General features: G+C 38.0%; 1 protein-coding gene across 1 annotated transcript in view; it reads left to right on the top strand.

Annotated features, from left to right (window-relative positions):
- The first annotated feature begins 948 nt into the window (after positions 1-948).
- Positions 949-20,380, top strand: part of LOC121653049 (epiplakin-like) — a 36,297-nt gene continuing 16,865 nt past the window's right edge. The window contains exons 1-23 of the mRNA XM_042006258.1: positions 949-1,187; positions 4,098-4,191; positions 4,661-4,782; positions 4,914-5,064; positions 6,155-6,280; positions 6,544-6,603; positions 6,690-6,857; positions 7,161-7,265; positions 7,355-7,450; positions 9,524-9,649; positions 9,770-9,919; positions 10,129-10,283; positions 10,424-10,550; positions 11,909-12,095; positions 13,599-14,029; positions 14,120-14,298; positions 15,086-15,224; positions 15,473-15,666; positions 16,264-16,426; positions 16,533-16,616; positions 16,834-16,941; positions 17,025-17,123; positions 18,102-18,599. Of these exons, the coding sequence (XP_041862192.1) occupies positions 973-1,187; positions 4,098-4,191; positions 4,661-4,782; positions 4,914-5,064; positions 6,155-6,280; positions 6,544-6,603; positions 6,690-6,857; positions 7,161-7,265; positions 7,355-7,450; positions 9,524-9,649; positions 9,770-9,919; positions 10,129-10,283; positions 10,424-10,550; positions 11,909-12,095; positions 13,599-14,029; positions 14,120-14,298; positions 15,086-15,224; positions 15,473-15,666; positions 16,264-16,426; positions 16,533-16,616; positions 16,834-16,941; positions 17,025-17,123; positions 18,102-18,599 (3,777 nt within the window). The 5' untranslated portion in view covers positions 949-972. The remainder of the gene's footprint in view (positions 1,188-4,097; positions 4,192-4,660; positions 4,783-4,913; positions 5,065-6,154; positions 6,281-6,543; positions 6,604-6,689; positions 6,858-7,160; positions 7,266-7,354; positions 7,451-9,523; positions 9,650-9,769; positions 9,920-10,128; positions 10,284-10,423; positions 10,551-11,908; positions 12,096-13,598; positions 14,030-14,119; positions 14,299-15,085; positions 15,225-15,472; positions 15,667-16,263; positions 16,427-16,532; positions 16,617-16,833; positions 16,942-17,024; positions 17,124-18,101; positions 18,600-20,380) is intronic.

Below are 20,380 nucleotides of genomic sequence, written 5' to 3'. Positions count from 1 at the left end.
GAAGGGTTAATCAAGGTTTAATGTTGCTGGATTTATTCTATATTTTCATTCAGTAATTGTACTAAATGGATGTGCTGAATGCATGTGAATGCATGAATGTATGTGCTTTAAACTAAAAGTGATTTCCGGTCCTGAGAAGACATAAACTCTTTAATTAATTGCATGGCTTAGACAGATGCAGACCTTTGAACCCAGGTCTTAACTGAGACGGATTCTTTGAAAATAATGTATAATTTTACTAAAATGTTTGCGAAAATCCCTGAATTTACTTGAGATTCTAGATGTTTCAGAACCTCAGAAATGGCCCAACTTTTCAAATCTGGATATAAATATTAATACACTGTTGTTTTAAAAAGCATTTTAAATCTTCAAAAAGAATCCTGACTTTGCCAAAGTCCTATTGCTTTTGCATTGTTTTTAAATCATCTTTTTACTTAGAAAAAAACGTTAATTTTTTCCAAAATTTCCGAAACAATATTAATGAAAGTCAATATATTTATAATAAAACTAATTATTTTAAAGTTATCACCACAAATCTCATCACTTTTCCAAATAGGCCTCATTCTCCAAACATTATCCCTTTCCAAAAAAAAAAAAAAAGAAAAAAAACCCAGCTTCAATAAAATGTCCTCATAAATGTCCTCACAATACCAACTATTCCATGTTTTACAATTAAAACACCACATCCTGAGAGCCTGATCAGTTCCCACAAAGACTGAAGCAGCACTGTTACACACTTTTCTGCCTCCAGCTGAGTTTTGGGGGGGAGTGGCAGATCAGAAAAAAACTTCTTGTTTTTTGGCTAGGTGGAGTCAGAAAGGTGTGGTCACCGTCCAAAAGCACACCTCACGTGCGCGCTGCTCGCAGTCTTCAGCTGGGGGAGCAGGGCGAGAAAACGGTGGAGGGGCGACCTGCCTGCCGCGGCTCTCCTGCGGTAACTTCTCTGAGACAGCCATCCCCAATAGTATAAACATGTACGGGTCACAGCAGGGACTAAACATGAATCGGAGGGCCAACTCCAAAAGCGACTTGGCTGGCGCTGGGACCTACCATTACGCACGGAGCGAGGGGCTGCACGGAGACGGTAACGGATACGAACCCTCCATGGACGGATACAGAACCTACAGCATTTCAAGATCCCTTTCCAAAGGAGGAGGAATGGCGAGCGGGGCGATGGGCGCAGTGAGGTGGGAATCAAATTTTCTTTTCTGTTGTCACCTTGTGCGCACTTTTTTTGCGCAATTGAGGATGCGTGTCTGTTTTGTAAAGCGGATTGTCATAAAATATTCATTCTAACATCTTCCTTTATCCAAGTATCCATTTCGGTTCTGCAAACAGTTGCCAGGCAAAAACCTTGCAATGCTTAATTTCCCAGGTAAATTTCCGGGATCAGAACTTCAGCGCTGCAAACTTCTCAGCTCTGCCTGAAATTACAAACCATCGGTTTGCTGGTGTTTTATAAGCGTGTAACTTATCTTTCAAATCCTACTGCAAACCGAACCTGCAGGTGCTTTCTAAATACTTACAAAAGGGGGGTGGTAAAGAAAAACTCCTTTAGTGAATTTATAATCTGTTGACTGAAGGAATAATTGCATTTTCTGTTAATAAAGCAAACGCCGCAGAGCAATAAACAGCTTATCTTTCTTAATTATGACGTACAGCATATATGTTTTCTAGATTTATTTTTATTATAAATCACCTTCTTGACTGCACAGTTGCTGCCCCCCCCTGAGAGAGGTTTGATTTATTGCGCGTACTGAAATGTCGAGTACCTCTGACGCAAAAAGAAAAACATTCAGTCTTCAATCCAGAGATAATTATATCTTTTCAACGCCATCACAACATCCTCATCCACAGAATATCCGCAAACAAACATTTTTGATGCTCGGACTCTGTTTTTTGGTTCTGAATCAGACTGTTCAGTTTTAATTTCATACCAGAGTTTCTGGTATTTATTATCGGTATTAGTGGAAAATTTGCTTATTGGGAAAACCATGAATAAACTTGTTTTGGGTAAAAGTTCTCATTTTATATATGTAACACTGAAAGAAATGGAGAACAGAAAAATTATTACAACCAACACTGCTTACAGAATCATTATTTTGTAGAAAGATGATTTTCAACCATAGAAAAGTATTATTATTATATCAGGGAATATTACAAGACTTTAAAACGTGAAAACCTTTTTCTAAAAAACAAAAACAAAAGTTTTACAGTAGTATGTGGTCAGTACTAAACTTTTTTTTTTCATTTCTATGGTGAATACTGATCTCAATAAAGTAGCTGGAATGTAGCCTAATCTTTGATAATTGATGTGGAGAACTCAGTGTGGTTCTATGTTTTTTTTTTTTTCTTCAATGAAGTGTCCAAATATGGTCCTTTGCCCAATAAAGGAATATAGAAAGAATATAATACAGTTTGTCTTCATTAATTCATTTTCTGTATCACTTAGTCCAATTCAGGGTTGCAGCAATTAACAGGCAAGAGGCAGGGTACACCCAGGGCAGGTCCATTGCAGGGCCAAGAGAGAGAGACAAGCACACTTACACTCACTCCTAAGAAAGATTTAAAGTGATGTGACCAGTTAACTTAACATGAATGTCTTTGGATGGTGGGAGGAAGCCAGATTACCCAGAGAGAACCCATGCATACACAGGGGAGAACATGCAAACTCCACACATAAAGGCCACTGTTCGAACCCAACCAGCGACCTTCATGCTGTGAGGCCGTGGTGCTAACCACCACACCCACCTGCAGCTTCTTTAGCATTTATAATTTTTCAAATGTTAAAATCTGTTGGAGACCAAAGAAAGATTATTGGTAGAGCCTGTTGGGGGATGTTTTGTTTTAAATGGACCAATGTGAATTAGTTTGGCACCAGCTTAAGCTTTTCTTATCAGTGTTTGTCACACCAGTTGACAGCAGCTACTTAGATGGCTGCGTCTTGAATAAACAGCGTGGCCAACATCGTACAGATGTAAAATGCAGAATCCTTTTTGTTTTTCTTCCCTGAGTGACTCATGTAGAAAATGCAAATGAAACTTGGAGCAGAAGTTATCTTAGACACAAACTGAACTGGTTTTTGTTTGTACTGTATGTCAGATATTTTAGCAGGTTCTCAGTCTGTTGTTCCAGTTAGTCTTAAATCTAATTACAACTATTAGAAGTGAATAATTGAATCTCCTTTTGCAGGAAAATTTGCAGTTATGTATGTTCATAACCTAAAATCTTTGAACTTATTGTGGTTTTTGGCATAAACTCTTTTTTTTTTTTTTACAGCACAACAGCATGTTGGATGTATCTTGTTGCAGTTTATTGAATTTAAAGCAATGTATTTCACAAACTCACTGTGACGACTCAGCTTAATTCCCTCCATCTGATCTGTGATGTGTACTCTTCTAAATGTGTTGCAGATGGCACTGAGTGTGTAAACAACAAATTCAGAGCTGCACTGCTATACAGACTATTTGGTTACACTTCTTCCCAGTTAGCCAAAGCCAATATTTCTGCTCTATGTTTAGTTTTTAATTTGGCTAACATGTTCATCGATACCCATGTTTCTGTAAGGGGCCAAAATTGGTTGATTATGTCAGTTGTTAAATCTCTTGGGGGTTCATATTTATATTGGGCTTCTTTCCAGGAAGTGTTTATAAACACTGTTACTGATACAGCTTCCTGAAAAGATGAAGATAAAAACCTCGCGTGTAACCAATAAGGAACATTTGGCTGCATCTGTTAGTAAAAAACAATATTCAAATTCTTTTGTCAGAACACTGAAAAATGACAGAATCCTTTTAAAGGGGATGCAGAATATTTCTAAAAGGCTAAGGGGTAATTAAGGAAAGTCCATTTGAAAATTCTCTCAAAACTCTCAGAATAAATACTGGAGATTTTGACATTTTATGGCCAATTTAATATTAGAAGGAAATTATATTTGATGAAATTGTCATTGTAAAGTGCTGCATGAAGAAAAAAAGTTAGAAGCTGATTTTATTGTTGATTCTGTGGTGCAAATGCTTGTAATTCACATATAACAACTAAGGCTGGTCACAGTGATGATTTTTCTGGTGATGAGTTTACTTTGCTGCCCCCTGCAGTGGCTCCCCACTCAACACCATCAACCAGAGGGCTGCAACCCTGCAGATCCAGTGCAATGAGTACCTGAAGAAGGCCGAATACAGCATTCAGTCTGTGAGTTGTGTTTTCCAGCTCTTCGCTGTCTCTTTGTCTTCATAAGCACAGAGGAAAATCAGTTGTAGTCCAGAAATGTTATATTTGGAAAGAAAAGTGTTGCTGCGTGTCCTCTGCTGGCAAAGGAGACAGAAAGAATGAGAGAAATGTTGGGTGGTTATAGCTGGAGTTCCTGGACGATGCAGCATTCTTTAGTTCTCTGGTGGATCTGCTTTTAGGACAGAAACCGCTCAAGCAGTAGTTTGCCCATCAAACATGTCAGATTGAGTTCTGTAAACAGTGAGTCTCAACTCTTCCTTAAATGACCAATTATGTTTTTTTTTAGTTCATCAGTAGAACAAAATCTTGTTGAAATGATTTTTCGATTCAGTTATTTCTCAGTTTAAACACAAGAAAACTATCTATTCGGCATTCAGTCTCTTGGATAGTGACTTTGTGCTCTTATCTAAATGCTGTGTCCATCTTGCAGGGCAGTGCTCCTGGTGATGCAGAATACTACATGGGGCTGGCCAGAGAGGCCATTGAAAGGCTGAAAACCTGTGCGATAGACCTGAGCCAAATGGGACAACCCAATGACAACGTAGTCAGGAGGTGAGAAGGACGTCTCCTTTAATCTTCTCCATCATTCTCTCTCTTTTGATTAGCCACATTTTTATCTATGTACTCTTCAATAATATTTCTAAGCTTGTGCCAAATGTTTGGTCTTTGTTATCGATTGGCAGCGTGGAGGTGTATAAGAACCAGCTGAAAGGGGTGCACATGGCCATCTCAGGCACCGTACAGAGGAGGAGGAGCACCAGAGGAAGCTCTGGAGGTTGGGAAGAACCTGGAAGGAGCTTCCATGATGCTATGGGCTGGATTTCACAGCAAAAGGTATGCATCAGTACACACACACCAAACTACTACTATTTATAGTCCTTTGTTTACGGAGGAGTAATGCTCCTTTGTGTGGAATTGTTTTTTGCTTGAAGGTGCTGAAATTAGTATATGTATCATTTTATATGCATGGTTTTGGAGAATAATTAAACACCTTAAACGAGGATAACAGGAGTGACTTGAATTATAGAGCCAGTGTGTAAATGTTGCAGCAAACTACAAATTCAAACCAAAAAAACACCCTTCTACCTCACACCTCCCTTCCAAGTTGAAGGGTAGACCCAAATTACAGCAGCCACAAAACACTCCTGCAGCAAATTCAGTGTCTGGATTGTCCTTCCTGAGCTACTTTATAAACGTAGAGAAGGGATAAGAGGAGGGAATATTACCATACATTTGCCACTACATTGTGGAATATGGAATTATATTAAATTTATACAGTACTCATTTATAATGTATATTAAATCCAAATTAAAATAAGGCTCAGTAAATTTAAGATATTGAATTATTATAAGTAGAGTTGTTTCCATAAATTCTAATCCAAAATTATCGTGTCAATTTTGGATTAGAATCAACCTTCGCTTATACATTTCAGACACTTCTTGTGTTTTTGATGATTTACAATCTTCTCATTTCATTTACTTTCCATAAATCGGAGATTTGTGTGAATTGAAAGCGTCTGAGAATCTGCAAATAATTAAAGCAAAGGAATGATTTAATTAAACATTTAAAAAGTCTTCCTCTTGGCTTGAACGTAGCCCATCCCACTGCAGGGAGTGTTGTGTGTTACTTCGTATTTACACTGACTTTAGAGATAAAAACTTTCTGTTGACACTGAATTGTTTTTTTTTGTTTTTTTTTTTTTCCCTGGTGGATTCCTGAGATATTGAACAGCAGCTGTCTCATAAATCAAATGTACAATTGGCCTAACAAGTTTCTCTGCTACCTCCTGCTGGTGACAACAACCATAAATCTATTTGGACAACAATCATACGCACCAGACCGACCAGTTAGCTGTGGATCGGTTGTTCGGAGGGTTTTTATCTACACGTCAGAAGTTAAATCATTAATAAAATGTCTGTTTTAGCGTCTGATTGAAACAGCTTCATGGGGAGACGATCCTGCAACCCTCGAGCAGCAGCTCATCAACCACCAGAAGTTTCACAGCTCCATCCAGAGGTGCCCTGAGATGGACCGAGCCAAAGACGACCTGGTGGGTGGCAGGCAAATCACAAGTCTGATGTGAAATGGAAATTTATCATTGCTGCACATAAAAACTGACTTGCCACTTCCAGCATGAGACAAATGCTCCAAAAATATGTGCTTTTGTTATCTTTAAATTGATGTAATTGAATGCATTAGTCTGTATTCATTCGTTGTCTTTTAGAGTACAGTCTGTTCAACATTTTTAATTTCTTTTACCTCTATAGAAGTTACTGTACAAAAAGGCTTGACTGATTCATTCTTTTGTCTTAGCAAAAGAAAGGAGACAAACCAAACATGTACACTCTGGAGAAGGAATGGGACAGTTTACAGGTGAAATGAACTACAAGCTCATCAGTACCTGCACTGTATTTGCTGGTAAACCATTAGCATTACCCTGCTCGCTTCTGTCTCGACAGCAAATGTCATTTGGCCGGACCGAGCAGTTGCGAGACCTCATCCACATCCTTCAGGACATATCCAAAGAGATAATGTGGGTGAATGACAAAGAGGAAGAGGAGCTGATGTTTAACTGGGGAGACAAGAACATCGAGCAGTACATCCCCAAAAAGCAGGAGAGCTACTCGGTCAGTAAAACTCACATTAACCATCATAACTGGACGCCACAGATTTTCATGTTTTGATCTCAGTTTTTAAGACCTTCATTCTAGTTGATTAACATTCTTGGAATAAATCTGTGACCCTGAATGACACTAATTTACTTTATGAAGGCAATTTGCATCTCATAAGGGAGCAAACATCTGTGGCAGATTAGATTTTGGCAGCTGGTGTCTCTCATCCATTTAGAGGAAAAACCACAGAGCTTCTCCTCTATATCTTTACATTTCTCTGCAACCCCTGTGATTACTAAACCTCTTCTTATGTAACAGAAACTAATGAGTGCCCTGGAGGAAAAAGAGAAGGATCTGTATAAGCTGAAAACCAAAGTGAACGCCCTCCTGAAAGATAACCATCCAGCCTCCGACAAGATTGAGGTGTGGAAACGTTCACTTAAAAATCCAAAATAACATAGCTGTCTTTATTTGTATAGTTACTCATTCTTGTGTGTTTGTGCATTTTGCAGGCTTACAGGGACACACTGCAGACTCAGTGGAGTTGGCTTCTTCAAATTACGAAATGTATTGATGTTCATCTGAAGGAGAACGGAGCTTACTGCCAGGTAACTTAAATATGATCAGGTGTGTTTTAGTAGTGAAAAAAAATGACCACGTGCTTTGTCAAATGAGCTGCTGAAGTGGAAAATCTGCAGCTTGAAGGTACAGCAAGTAACAAAATTAAAATCAACAAGAGAAACATTTAATATATAATTAAAAACTGTGTTTCTATTGGTATCCTATCACTTTACAAAAATAGCAATTCCCTTAGAATGAACCATTTTATTTACTTGTCGCAGATCCACAGACATAGCAGTTGATATTTTTGTTCCACCATTTTTACTATGGTGTCTCTTAAAGGACAAACAACTCTATGTGAAGTAAGAACTCTTTAAGTTTTAAAGCTGCCAGCTTTGTTTGATCCATTCTAGAGCACCGTTTGGGATAAGTAGCACGTTAAAAGGTACAAAAAGTATTTTTATTGCTTTACCTGAGGGCGGCCATTAGAACCACTCATAGATGAAAACATGTTTATGCATGGAAAACTTTGGGTCACTGATGGCCACCATCCATTCACACTGATGCTTGACATTTGAAGTAATTTCTTTGCTCATCTTTCCCACTAGAGCTCAGTAATTCTTATGCACTGAACTTTTATGTGACCCCTTCTGTATAAACATTAGACAGACAATGTTAGCAACTAGCTTGTGAGCATATCGGAGCACTGAGAATCCAGAATCCAGACGGAGTTTGGATTATTGTGTTTGACACAGAGTTTAGTATCAGTGCTTAACTTACCTCTCCAGCTTTGAAAACTAAAAACCAAGTCAGAAATATTTATGCAGCTTTATCAATCACAAGAGTCGCATTCAGAAAAGAGCTTGATTAACAAACAAATTATTCCTACAGTCTGCAGATTTATGCATTTCTAAAGCATTTTTTTAAAGCCCTCCCCTCCCAAGGGTACCCATGTCAGTCTCCAAAACTTAATTTGCACACTTTTTTTTTCTTGTGGATGTGCATGCACAGTAATGACGAATGAGGAATCTCTAATCTTTAGCTCATGTTATTTCAGCAGACCTTTTCTTCTTTAATGAAACTGACTTTGAACCATTAGAGCCATTACGTGTGAGACAGGGCTTAGCTGTCAGGTGTGAGGGTGGGGTTTATCTATGCAATGGTATGTTATTATTATTATTTTATTATTATTATCATTATTATTATTATTATTATTATTATTATTATTATTATTATTATTATTATTATTATTATTATTTTATTGTTACATGGGGATATTGGACAGGTATGCAGTGATTAATTACCTAAAACTGTATTTGGTTGATCTGCTTAATCAATGTGCCATAAAAAAAGTCTGAAGTTTTCATATAAATTTTCCTAGAAATATAGTTATGAGATCAATGTAATGTGGCAATGAACATTTTTACATAACATGATATGTGATTTAGGATCAGACATCTGAAACCGTATAAAATGAGACCGTTTGTCGGTCTCATTTTAAAGAGTGAATGTGTGTACCTCTCTTTAAAAGTAATCCAGTTAGCTGGTTGCATGGTGCTGGTGCACAATTTCTAGAGTCCCTTTTCTTTATTCCTACAGTTTTATAAAATACACAAGCACATGTTCACACAGCACATTTCTGTGTGCAACAGCAGTGTTTGTCAAATAAATATGTTAATTTGTTTTACTTGGATAAATATAATATTAGTAAAAATGAATGCAGTGAAAAGCTCATGCAACCCCTGATCTTTGGAAATGGAATTTTGGGGACCCCAAATTGGAAATCACTGGTCCAATATACTGGGAAAATATCTCCCAAAACCTTTGTTTATATTGGGACTCTCTGTGTTAGGGACCAGTATCTATCAGCAATCCCTGTTCTCTGGGATAGTTCTTGCTATTAAACTGAACACTTATACTAGAGGCAGAAAAAAAATTCACATCACGTTTAGTATTTTGAAGAGCCCTGAAGTATGAAATGCAAAACATAAATAAACAGGCCTTTTAATCATTAAGCAGAAGAAACTTTTAGACCACGTCAACTTTCCTGCCATGAATCGTGTAAAGGATCCTTTGAAATCTTTTCCTGAGCCTTGACCCATCTGATATGTTTTTAATAGTTCTTCAAGGAGGCTAATGAGACTTACAGCGCTCTGCAAAAGAAACATGAGATGATTCGTAAGACCTATGTATGTGACAAGAACACTTCACTGGAGGACCTGCTGGAGCTCCTCAAAGGTCTGGAGGTATGAGAGCTTCTTACAGCAGCCACACATCCATAGATGTACATCTAACTGATGATGCAAAAAACAGTAGCTGCATTTAGTTCAAAGATTCTATTTTATTTTATTCTTTCTTATCTTCAGAGGGAAAAGGAGAAGATACTGGAGCAGAGGCGGCAGGTGCAGCATCTGGTCATCAACTCGAAGAGTATCGTGAGGCTGAAACCCAGAAACCCAGAGGAGAAGAGCGGCAGCATCGTCGTCAAGGCTTTGTGCGACTTCAAACAAGACCAGGTCAGCTTTTAATGATCAGATCACAGTCAAATACACTCAAACACAATTCTCTGTTCAATCTTTACACCAGTGACTTGAGTGATTTAAACTCAAGTTGAAATAGACATGAGAGGAAGTTATTGCCTTTTTTAAGCAGAACTTAAACAGCAAATACTATAAATGTAGTTTTATTTTCCATGATTAAAATATATTTTCATTGGGCTCCACAGAAGGTGATCTGTAAGGGTGATGAGGCCATCCTGAAGGACAACAGCCAGCGCAGTAAGTGGCTTGTGACCGGCCCTGGAGGACTAGATATGTTGGTGCCGTCTGTGTGCCTGATTGTACCACCTCCTAATCCACTGGGCATCAGCCTCGCCAGCAAGTAAGAAACATATCTGCTCTGGCACAGTTGCGCCAAATAAATTCATACTTTTCATATTCCTTTTCATTTCAAAAGTGAATCTTAAAATTTTTTTTACAAAAAGTGAAGGTTGTAATTTGATTTCTGTGTGTTGTGTAAAGGAATGAGCAGTATTACGAAGCCATCCTGTCCATCTGGAATCAGCTTTACATCAATGTTAAGAGCCTCATTGCCTGGCAGTACTGTCTCTTGGATATTAAATACATAAACAGCCTCACCATCACCATGGTAAGATATGAATGGTAATCCCGCTTTTAGGCTCAGTCTTGTAAGCGATGTGTTAAAATATCCAAGGTTGTTAAAAAAAGGCATCTCAGATAAAAACACTCAAGAAATAGGACAGCCAGTCAGAGGAGTCAAAACTTAGAAGGTAATTCATTCGTCTCAAATCCATTCATCTGTGTTTTATGTTTTAAGAGGGTAATGTTAAGAAGTATTGTTTATAAGGGTGGTGTTTAATCAATTTAGTCAGTTTTAATCAGTTTTTTTTTATTCTGCTTTTGATAAAACTGGTTGGAAACTCAATTTCCAAAAAACGTTGCAATTAATAATCCATGTTTTATATTTTCTGGTACTTCAACACACAACATTTGTTGTTTTGCTTTTTCTTATTTTAAATGCACAGGTTGTAATTTTATTTCTTTTAGTGAGGTTTTCATACAAGCTCATTGCTAGTTTCTTCTCAACTAAAACAATAGTTATTTATGTTATGAGTTTATGAATATGTACCGAAAACCGAAATGAAATTAAATTAAATCAAATGAAATCAAATCAAATTAAATTAAATTAAATTAAATTAAATTAAATTAAATTAAATTAAATTAAATTAAACTGCATACACGGGGAGAACAGGCCACCTCCCCCCAGCCAAGGCTTAAACCAGCGACCTCCTTGCTGTGAGGCTGCGTTCTAACCACCACACCACCGTGCACTGACTTTATTTATATTATGGATTTATGAAAATGTCTCTAAAAACAGAAACCAATGGAATAAAGTAGTTTCCTCATTTCACTTATTCCTGAGAAATGCATCTTACCAAGTCGGATTATCCAGCTTCCTACCTGTCTTACCATCATGACAGATGGGAAGCTGGATAATCCCTCTCACACCCACCCACCCACTCCAAAACAACAACTGAGTTATGTCAGAGTTTTAGAGCTGCTAGTTCAGAGATATGCTCTGAAACACAAAAAGTGATGTTTTGGGGATTTTTTTTTGTTACTTTGACTGAGAAAGTGCACTTTAAGCAGTGGATCATTCTTTTAAACTTCCTGTGCATGTACGTGGTACCTGACCTCTTACTGCATAAAGTCTTATTCAAATCTGATAGCATAATACATCTCAGCCGTACTTCTCAGCTGAACACATCAACAATAAGAATCTAGAGACGTCATTGAGAATAATTTACAAAACAACTCAGATCATAACATGGTTCAGAAAACTGCACAACACCACATGGAGTAAATCCAGTTTCCATCTGCACCTGCCATATTATTATTATGTCATGTATGAGCTTATCTTTCTGTTGGGGTGCAGGTTTTAATTCTTTTAAATCTACATCACTTATAATTCTTGTGTGTGTTCAGTTGGCCAAGATGCGTCCTGAGGAGTACCAACAAATCATGAAGAACCTGGAGACCCACTATGAGGAGTTCAAACTGAGCTGCCACAGCTCCCAGATGTTCGCTGAGGAGGACAAGAGGGGCATCGAGAACCAGTTTACTGGAGCTCAGGCGCATTACGACAAGCTGGTGGTGGAGCTGCCTGTTTACAGTCAGTACTATTTATAGTTACACATACACAACTGTTGCTTTGTCTCGCCACTTTCTGCACTTTGTTCTTGTCTCATATTTTTAATTTCTTTAAATATTTGAGCATTTTTTACTTTTATAACTTCTATTGTTTTATTTAATATGTTATTTTATACATTTTTATTAGTCTTGGTCACACCTTCCTCCCACAGAGATAAGTGAAGGGTAATTTCATATATTTTTAAATCAGTGTTAATTCAGTTAAAGCCATCTAAAGCAAAGCACATGGGTGTATTTTTTATTTTGGCAGACAAAAGATTTTAGTAACTTGAAATGTTTTTAATACTGCATGCAGTATTCTGGTACTAATAAATCACACTCTAATGATAATTTATAATAATACAGAAAACCCAGACATGCATATTGTTATTTTTCCAAACAACTGATCAACCTAATTTAAACTTGATTCACATAGCCAAAAATAAAAGAAAATGCTAGTAACAAAAAAACAGAAGATGCAAAAATTAAAAGAAAAATTGGTGATTTGAAAATTAAAAGGCAAATAAAAAAGAAGCAGAACTGAAAATCAGCACAGAATCTTTCAAACTGGATTAATCTCTTTTTAATTTCTTTCTCTACTGACACACTTGCATCATAAATACTGTCACGTTTTTCAATTAAAAAAGCAAAAAACAAAAACCCAATTATTAATAATTCTTGTTTTAATAAATTAAAACAAGAATATGAGGAAAAAGGAATTAAAAAAAATAATAATAAAATAAAACTATACTATTATTTGATCCAACTTAATGAAAAAGCTCACAGTGATGGGTATTATAATTAGTAATACATCTTTATGTAGATTAATAAACCACATTCAAATAGCTCCATCAGAAACATAAAATGTCGTCGTAATCCAGTCAGATTAATGAAAAAGAAGTAGAAACTTCAGATGATCATAAATTTAGACAAAATTCACCTTCTGTTTAATTCAAATAGAATCTTATAATTTGTGCTAAAGTGTTAGGGTTTAATAGAAACCATTTATTTTGTTGTATTTTTATGGTTTTCTCTGCACTGAGAGCTTGATTATGATTCTTTCTGATTGCATCAGTGTTGCAGCTCTGAAGTGCAAAGTAAATAACTTTACTACATTACAAAGTAGTACTATTGGACTTATAGAAACACAACTTTAATTACAACAGTATGAAGTGTTTTCATTTAAATAAATCTACATGGTAATGAAATGACAAAGATTACACTGTAAAAATTTGAATTAAAATTTCAAATGTGCTCAACTTTATTAAAAATTTGAGTTTTATGTTATACTTTACTTTTTTGCTTTTATCTTTTTTCAAAAACATGCTTGATTTTTTGGAATTAATCTAACAATGTGAAGTTAGTTTATGATGAGGGAAGAAGAATCATTAGGTTGTGAACTATTTAAATCTTGCTCTTCCAGGACAATTATATTTTTCCTGTAGCTCAGACAGCTATAAAAATTACATGATTTGTTCCTCCACAGCTGCACATCAGGAGCAGATAGAAATGCAGCAAGTAGCCGAACAACAACGTATTCCGCATCTGATTATAATCCAACAAACGCAGCAATCTGCTGTTGAGGAAGAGGCCAGGAGGCTGGAGGAAGAAAGACGGAGTGTGGAGCTTAAGAAACTAGTGGAGAACAAAATGGAGGTGAAGAAAGAGGTGGTGACCAATGAGCAGGTGATAAAGAAGGACACAGTGAAAGTGACCAAGACAGAGCCAGTGAAGAGGAAGGTTCTGCTGTCCTCCTCCTCCTCTTCCTCTTTATTATCATCATCTCGTACATTATCAGAGCTGCACACACTCAGATTGAGGTTGGAGGCCGCTGAGGGAACACTGAGTCAACATGTTCATGTCTGCTTTGGAGATGATGGGGCTCGAGACTGTGGCCTCAAGATCACTCAGTTAGAGGTAAAGAAAAACTTCAAAAGCATCATGTCCTTACTAAAACACTCCTTATAATCACTGCAACACATGTATGTGCACTTGTGTGCTTTCTAGACAGTCCAGCGTGAGATTGACTCGATGCGTGAGGAGTATCTACGTCTGAGAGAGAATATTCTGAAGGAAGTGGAACGCACAAATGATGCAGATAAAGCCCAGTTTCTCCGAAGTGAGATTGGAGTGATCAATCAGAGGCTGGGCAGTCTGGAGAGCAGCTCGTCGGCTTACGTACAGCGGTAAATAACGCAAACACACCCAAGTTACTCTGTTCCAAAACAAACTATTTCTAAAATAACACATCTTTGTTTACATACTTTTCAAATTGAAGGTTTATCTACCAGCTGTTTTAATACCAACAGAACTCTTTGAAGCGTATACCAGAGTTTAAGCTTCTGTTAAAGCCAAGTAATTCAATTTTAAAATGTTTTGACATTACCGTGATAAACAAACTATTTGCAGTTCAAGAGAAGATGTATAGGATGATGTCATCTACTTAGAAATGCACATTACTATGTGATGGTGGAAATTAACGAGTATATCCAAAGTAAACCGCAGGAGACCCAATACTGATCCTTGTGGGACACCGTAAACTATATTTTATGGGCTAAAGAAGAAACCACTGGCATAAATTCAAAGAAAATAGCAAACAAACTTAAACTGAATATGAGTTAATAAATTTGTTTGAAAGAAATTTTACAAAGAAAAGGACAAGAATGCAATAATACATGATTGAAATTTAAAAGAAGTTTAAAGAAGTTGTATTATCAGTTTGTTCATTGCTTGAGTGCTGTAGCTGTAGAGTATTATTACTTAATTTGCCCAGTCAATTTCAGTTAGAGACATTACATGAGTATAGTTAAACATTAATTATCCGAATTAAACAATGTTCAAAATGGAACAGAAAACCAAGTTTGCTCATACATACCATAGCTAAACTGAATTTTAAACAAAATAAATGTATTCCACCCAGTGTTCATTTTTCATTTAAAACTTTTCCCACCTGTCATTAATCTCTTTTATAAGGCTGCGGGCTCTAAGGGACATGCTGGAGAGTGTGGCACGAGCTGAGGACATTGTGAAAGTTCATGAAGCAAGGCTAACAGAAAAAGAGACCACTTCTCTGTCTCCAACTGAAGTACAGGATTATATGTTTACCCTGAAGGTACGTTTACAATGTTACATTTTCAAAAATAAACAAATAAATTACAGCAGAAAACTCTTTTTTTTAACTCTCTTAAATTTTAAAAACTCTCTGCCAACAGTAACTTGTATAAAGTATCCTGTTCTAGCTATTTCTGTCAGTGCATATCAGCTCATGGCTCAGCGGTTGGCCTTAAGAAGCTGTTGTGCTAAAGCCAGGGACATCTATCCTTTAGATGATTAATTATTTTTTACTGTGTTGATGTTTAGAATATTAAATTAGAGTTGGATCAGAAGAAGGATGTTCTGGCCTGTATGGAGGCTGAGTTGACCAAGGCGAATCACTGGAACAGCCAGGTGGGCAGCCCCTTCCACAGGTGTGACATGATGCTGTCAAAATACACCGAGCTGGTGAGCCAGTTGTTCGACCGCTGGAGACGAATCAAGGGACAGATTGAGAGCAGGTTTGTGCCGTACTCTTTATTTTCTCCCCCTCTATGTTATAAGATGAAGTACCATGTTGTAACACCACCTTGAAGATTTTACCTGATGTAGACCTGGATTTGTGGGCTCTGTTTACACATAGATGTAAACTGTTGCATTGCCACATTTCATAGAAACAAAGAAGTTAAACTGGTTGTCACTTTGAAACTGTGCATATAACAACAATAATTTGTTGCGTGAACAATTGTTCTGGGACCACTTCTAAAAAAAAAACCTTAGGATATATGCCAAATTTACCAAAGTCTCGTGGATCAATCATATCTATGTTCCTCTAAGCAAAAGGCTTAGTATACAGCATGAGCTCTGACATGGCAAATTAGAGAAAAAAACTTTTTAAATTGACTGTAAGTTGATAAACCATCCCCTAAATCACTCAGATTTAGGTATTTTTCTCCTTTTTTTTAAATTTATATGAATATATGAATAAATCAACAAACCTTTGACGTGTGGACCTTTGTTTGGTTACATCAATCCATGATAAACTAAATAGAGGATGTTCTTGCCCACTTGCATTGTACTGGAAATGACTAACTTATTTTTGCACTGCTCTTGCTCAGACTACAGGATTTGCAGCTGTATCTGCCACAGCTGCAGCACTACAAGCAAACCAGCACCTCTTTCATTCAGTGGGTTGATGCCACACGAAAAACACAGGACACCCTGCAGGCCACCCAGATAGACAATGTCCAAGCACTAAAGGACCACATTACCAACCAGAAGGTCCTCTGCTTAACCCTTTATTCCCTTCATTATTTGTTTGCTACAGATAAGGACCATGTCCACATTGGCTCAGTGGCTGACTTTGTTATTTTGTTGGTTTCTCCAGACTCTGAACATGGACATCAAGGCAAAGAGAGAGACATTAGAGAGCGTGCTGAGGGACAGTGAGGCCTGTGTCAATGCTATTAAGGTGAGCAGGTGAAACAGACAATAAATCAAATTCACTAAATATTTCCATTTTCTGTCCTGTTATGTACTGGCAACCTGTCCAGGGTGCACCTCGCCTCTCGCCTGATAACAGCTGGAATAAGCTCCAGCACCATATGTGACCATGAATAAGATTAAATGAGTACAGAAAATGGATGGTTGGATTTATGGATGTTCATTTTCTGCTTTGTTTTTTGCAGGACTATGAAACGGACCTTGCCTCTTACAGCTCTGGTTTAGAAACTTTGCTCAACATTCCCATCAAAAGGACAATGCTCAAGTCTCCGTCAATGGATCTGCACCAAGAGGTATCGTCTTAATCTCACAATTTAGTTAAATGACTCTTTTCTGTGAATAACAGGAAGTTACATGTGGATTTGTTTTGTCCCAGGCTACATACCTTCAGACACGTTACATGGAATTGCTGACTCTGTCTGGGGACTACTACAAATTCCTGGGAGAGCTGCTCAAAAACATGGAGGCACTCAAGGTACTCATCCTCTGTGCTGAATATTTTTATCTATCTTTTATTTGTTTTGCTGTATCTTCTTGTGTTTTTATATTATTATTATTATTATTATTAGTAGTAGTAGTAGTAGTAGTAGTAGTAGGAGGAGGAGGAGCAGCAGTAGTAGTAGCTAGTTGCTATACACTATATGTAAACATTTTAAATATGATATGTCCTCATAATGGATAGATATAATTAAGCGTAGCTTTATATTGACTTTTTAGAGCTACAAATCCTATTTCCAAAGACGTGACTGGTTTGAAAATGGGAAAAAAGAAAGAAAAAAGAAACATATGCAATTGATTATTTCATTTGAGAGTACAAACTAAATTATTTTGAGCATTTTCACTGACTTTATTCACTGTATTATGAAAAAATAATTCAATTCACTCTAAGCAACACACTCACAAAAAGGTTCAAGTTAGTATCCCCAGTTACCAAGTGATCAAAAAGTGTCATTAAAAAGAGTCTAATGTAACATAAAAGTAAATATGCTTCTATATTTTACAAACAAATAGTAAAATTCGGTTTAAATTATCATTAAAGGTGTAATTTTTTGAATGGATATTGGGTTGGACCGCAGGAAGAATAGCAGCAGCGATGAGCTGTAGCTAGGGGGATCCATAATAAACAAATAACCTTGTCGTGTGTTATTGCTGTCAAATTCTGGATTTTATGTTTTCAAATTAATGTGTACTTTAATCAGCAATATTCCATTAACAATGTAAAATATGGCTGTAATTGTTGTTGTTTGTCTATTGTTTGCTATTTCCAGCTGCAGTTAGATGGCTAAACATCTCTGATACATTGACTATATGCTCTGCTCTTTTCATTGTATTGCAAACAAAATTTTAGAGAATCCAGAGGTTTTTTTCAGAAGCTGGTGGAGACAAAAACCGCTAAAGAGCAAAGCCCTTGATGTTGACCTCTGCATTCATCTGAACTCTGTTTTATTTTCAGATACGTAGCACCCAGATTGACCTGCTGGAAGAGGAACTTCGACTTCTAAGGGACAATATCCAAGAACGCAACAACAAAAACAAATCACTAGAAGACGCCGTTGCTCGGTACCAGCTGGAGCTTTCTCAGTCCCAGGACCAGTTGCTGTCACTGGAGGAGGTGAAACAAAGCACAGCACTGGAGTGCAGTGCCACCAAGGAGAGCCTGGACTCCACTCAGAGCCAACTGGCAGACCTCAGCGATCAGGTGACACGTCTTAACTACTTGTTGAGTGAAGAAAGGAGGAAAACAAAGCTGGCAGAGGAGCGCTATACTCAGCAGAGTGAAGAGTATGAATCAGTACTGAAGAAGAGGCAGAACGAGTTGGAGACATTCAGCTGGTCCAAGATGGAGGTGGAGAAGAGTGTGGCAAATAAGGAGCATGAGATTGTGCAGTTGCGGCGGCAGCTGGATAAGGAGGAAGAAAGGGTCAAGGAACTACAGACAGATATATCAAAGGTAAGAAGCCAATTCAGTAAGGATATCAGTAACTTAAAGCTCAGCTACGAATCCCAGATCCAGATCAGCCGCACAGACATCCAGAGGCTGGTGGCACAGAGGGATGAGGATACAGCTGAGGTCCAGCTGCAGTATGAGAGGATGGAGGCAGAGAGGAGGAATCAGGAAGAGGACCTCAGGAGGCTCAGGATTTCTATTAGCCAGGCTGAGGAGCAAAGGAAGACGTTAGAGGAGGAAGCTCACAATCAGCGTGCCATGCTCATAGAGGAAAGACGCAGGAGGAGAGAAATGGAAGGTCAAGTAGAGTTGCTTTTGAGACAGAGAGATGACAAAAACAGCAAGTATAGAGAGGAGCTAGCTGAAGTCATGAAGACACTGCAGGAGAAGAGTGACCAGCTGGCTTATGTTTCACACAGTCTAGAAGAGGAGACCCGCAGGAGGAAAACCACAGAAGAAGGACAGGCTGTGCTTGAGCAGTCTCTTGCCCAGCTGCAGGTGAAGCTCACCACTTCATCAGTGGCTGTGACCCAGCTGAGGGAGTGTCAAGAGGAGCTTCAGAATATACGATTTGAGCTGGAGAGAGAAAGCAAAGATCGAGTCCGAGTGGAACAAAATGTGAACAGGTTACAAGGACGCATCAAAGACCTGCAGGCTGTGAGAGATGGGCTGGAGAGCCAGGTGGAGAATCTGAGGAAAATTAATCAAGAGGAGTTGGGCAGAAGACGGCAGATAGAAGCAGAGCTGGAAAAAAACACTATGGCTATGACACAGTACACCAACACCATCACCGCACTTCGCCAGAGCCAAGAACAAACAAGCACATCTGAAAAGAGAGGTGAAGAGGAGCGTCTGAGGCTGCAGAAGGAGCTAGACAAATGCTTAAGACAAAACCAGACCTCATCAGAATGCATCACTCAGCTGAGCAGTGAGCTGAAAAAACTGAAGCAGCAACTGTTGCAGGAGCAGGTCCAAGTCAATGAGACAAACAGCAAGAATGCAGGTCTCTACAAGACAATTGAGGAGAAGAGTAAAACACTTACTGAGAACTCTGCTGAGCTTCAGAGGCTGAAGGAGGTGATAGAAACCCAGACCAAAGAAAGGCTGAGGTTGGAGGAGGAGATGAGGGCAGCACGACATAATTATGAGGAACTTTTAAGTTCCAAAAAGGGAAGTGAGGATAAGCTCTCCTTGCAGATTACAGCCCTGGAGCAGCAGCTAGAAGCCAGCAAGCTCAGCAATGTTGACCACCACAACCTGGTCTCAGAACTGTCCTCTGAGAGGGAGAAACTCAAGTTGGAGACCAAAAGCATACAAAAGCAGTTGACCGAGGTACATTGGTCGTGGACTAGTCTCATCTTTCCAAATCAGAGTCTTCACTTGGAATTTCACTTAGCAACCACTGTAGCTGAGCTTTTTATTGCATCCTGAAATAGTCATAGATTCTCTGTAGTGGTCTCTGATTTGAACACATACATGTATATGTGTTTGGGAAAGCTGCATGTGAATCACTTGCATGCAAACACAATCTGTGCCTCTCTGCCTCCCGTCTACTGATCCCATTACTTCCTTTCATGTGCAAAAATGCTTGTTTTTGTTTTTACTTCCCTTATTCAGATTGATCAACACCATCAGTGACAACACCCTGCTCTGGTTTGACCATTGTTTACCATATTTGTTTCCACTTGAAATACATTTTGCAAACATGTAAAATGGCACTTATATACTTAAAATATCCCAATTTATTAAAATACTTGAGGATAACAGGATACAGTAAATATTTG

Source organism: Melanotaenia boesemani, chromosome 14, assembly GCF_017639745.1.
Source record: "Melanotaenia boesemani isolate fMelBoe1 chromosome 14, fMelBoe1.pri, whole genome shotgun sequence".
NCBI classification, from domain to species: domain Eukaryota; kingdom Metazoa; phylum Chordata; class Actinopteri; order Atheriniformes; family Melanotaeniidae; genus Melanotaenia; species Melanotaenia boesemani.
Note: the sequence above shows the minus strand (reverse complement) of the source record. Positions and strands in the feature narration are given on the sequence as shown.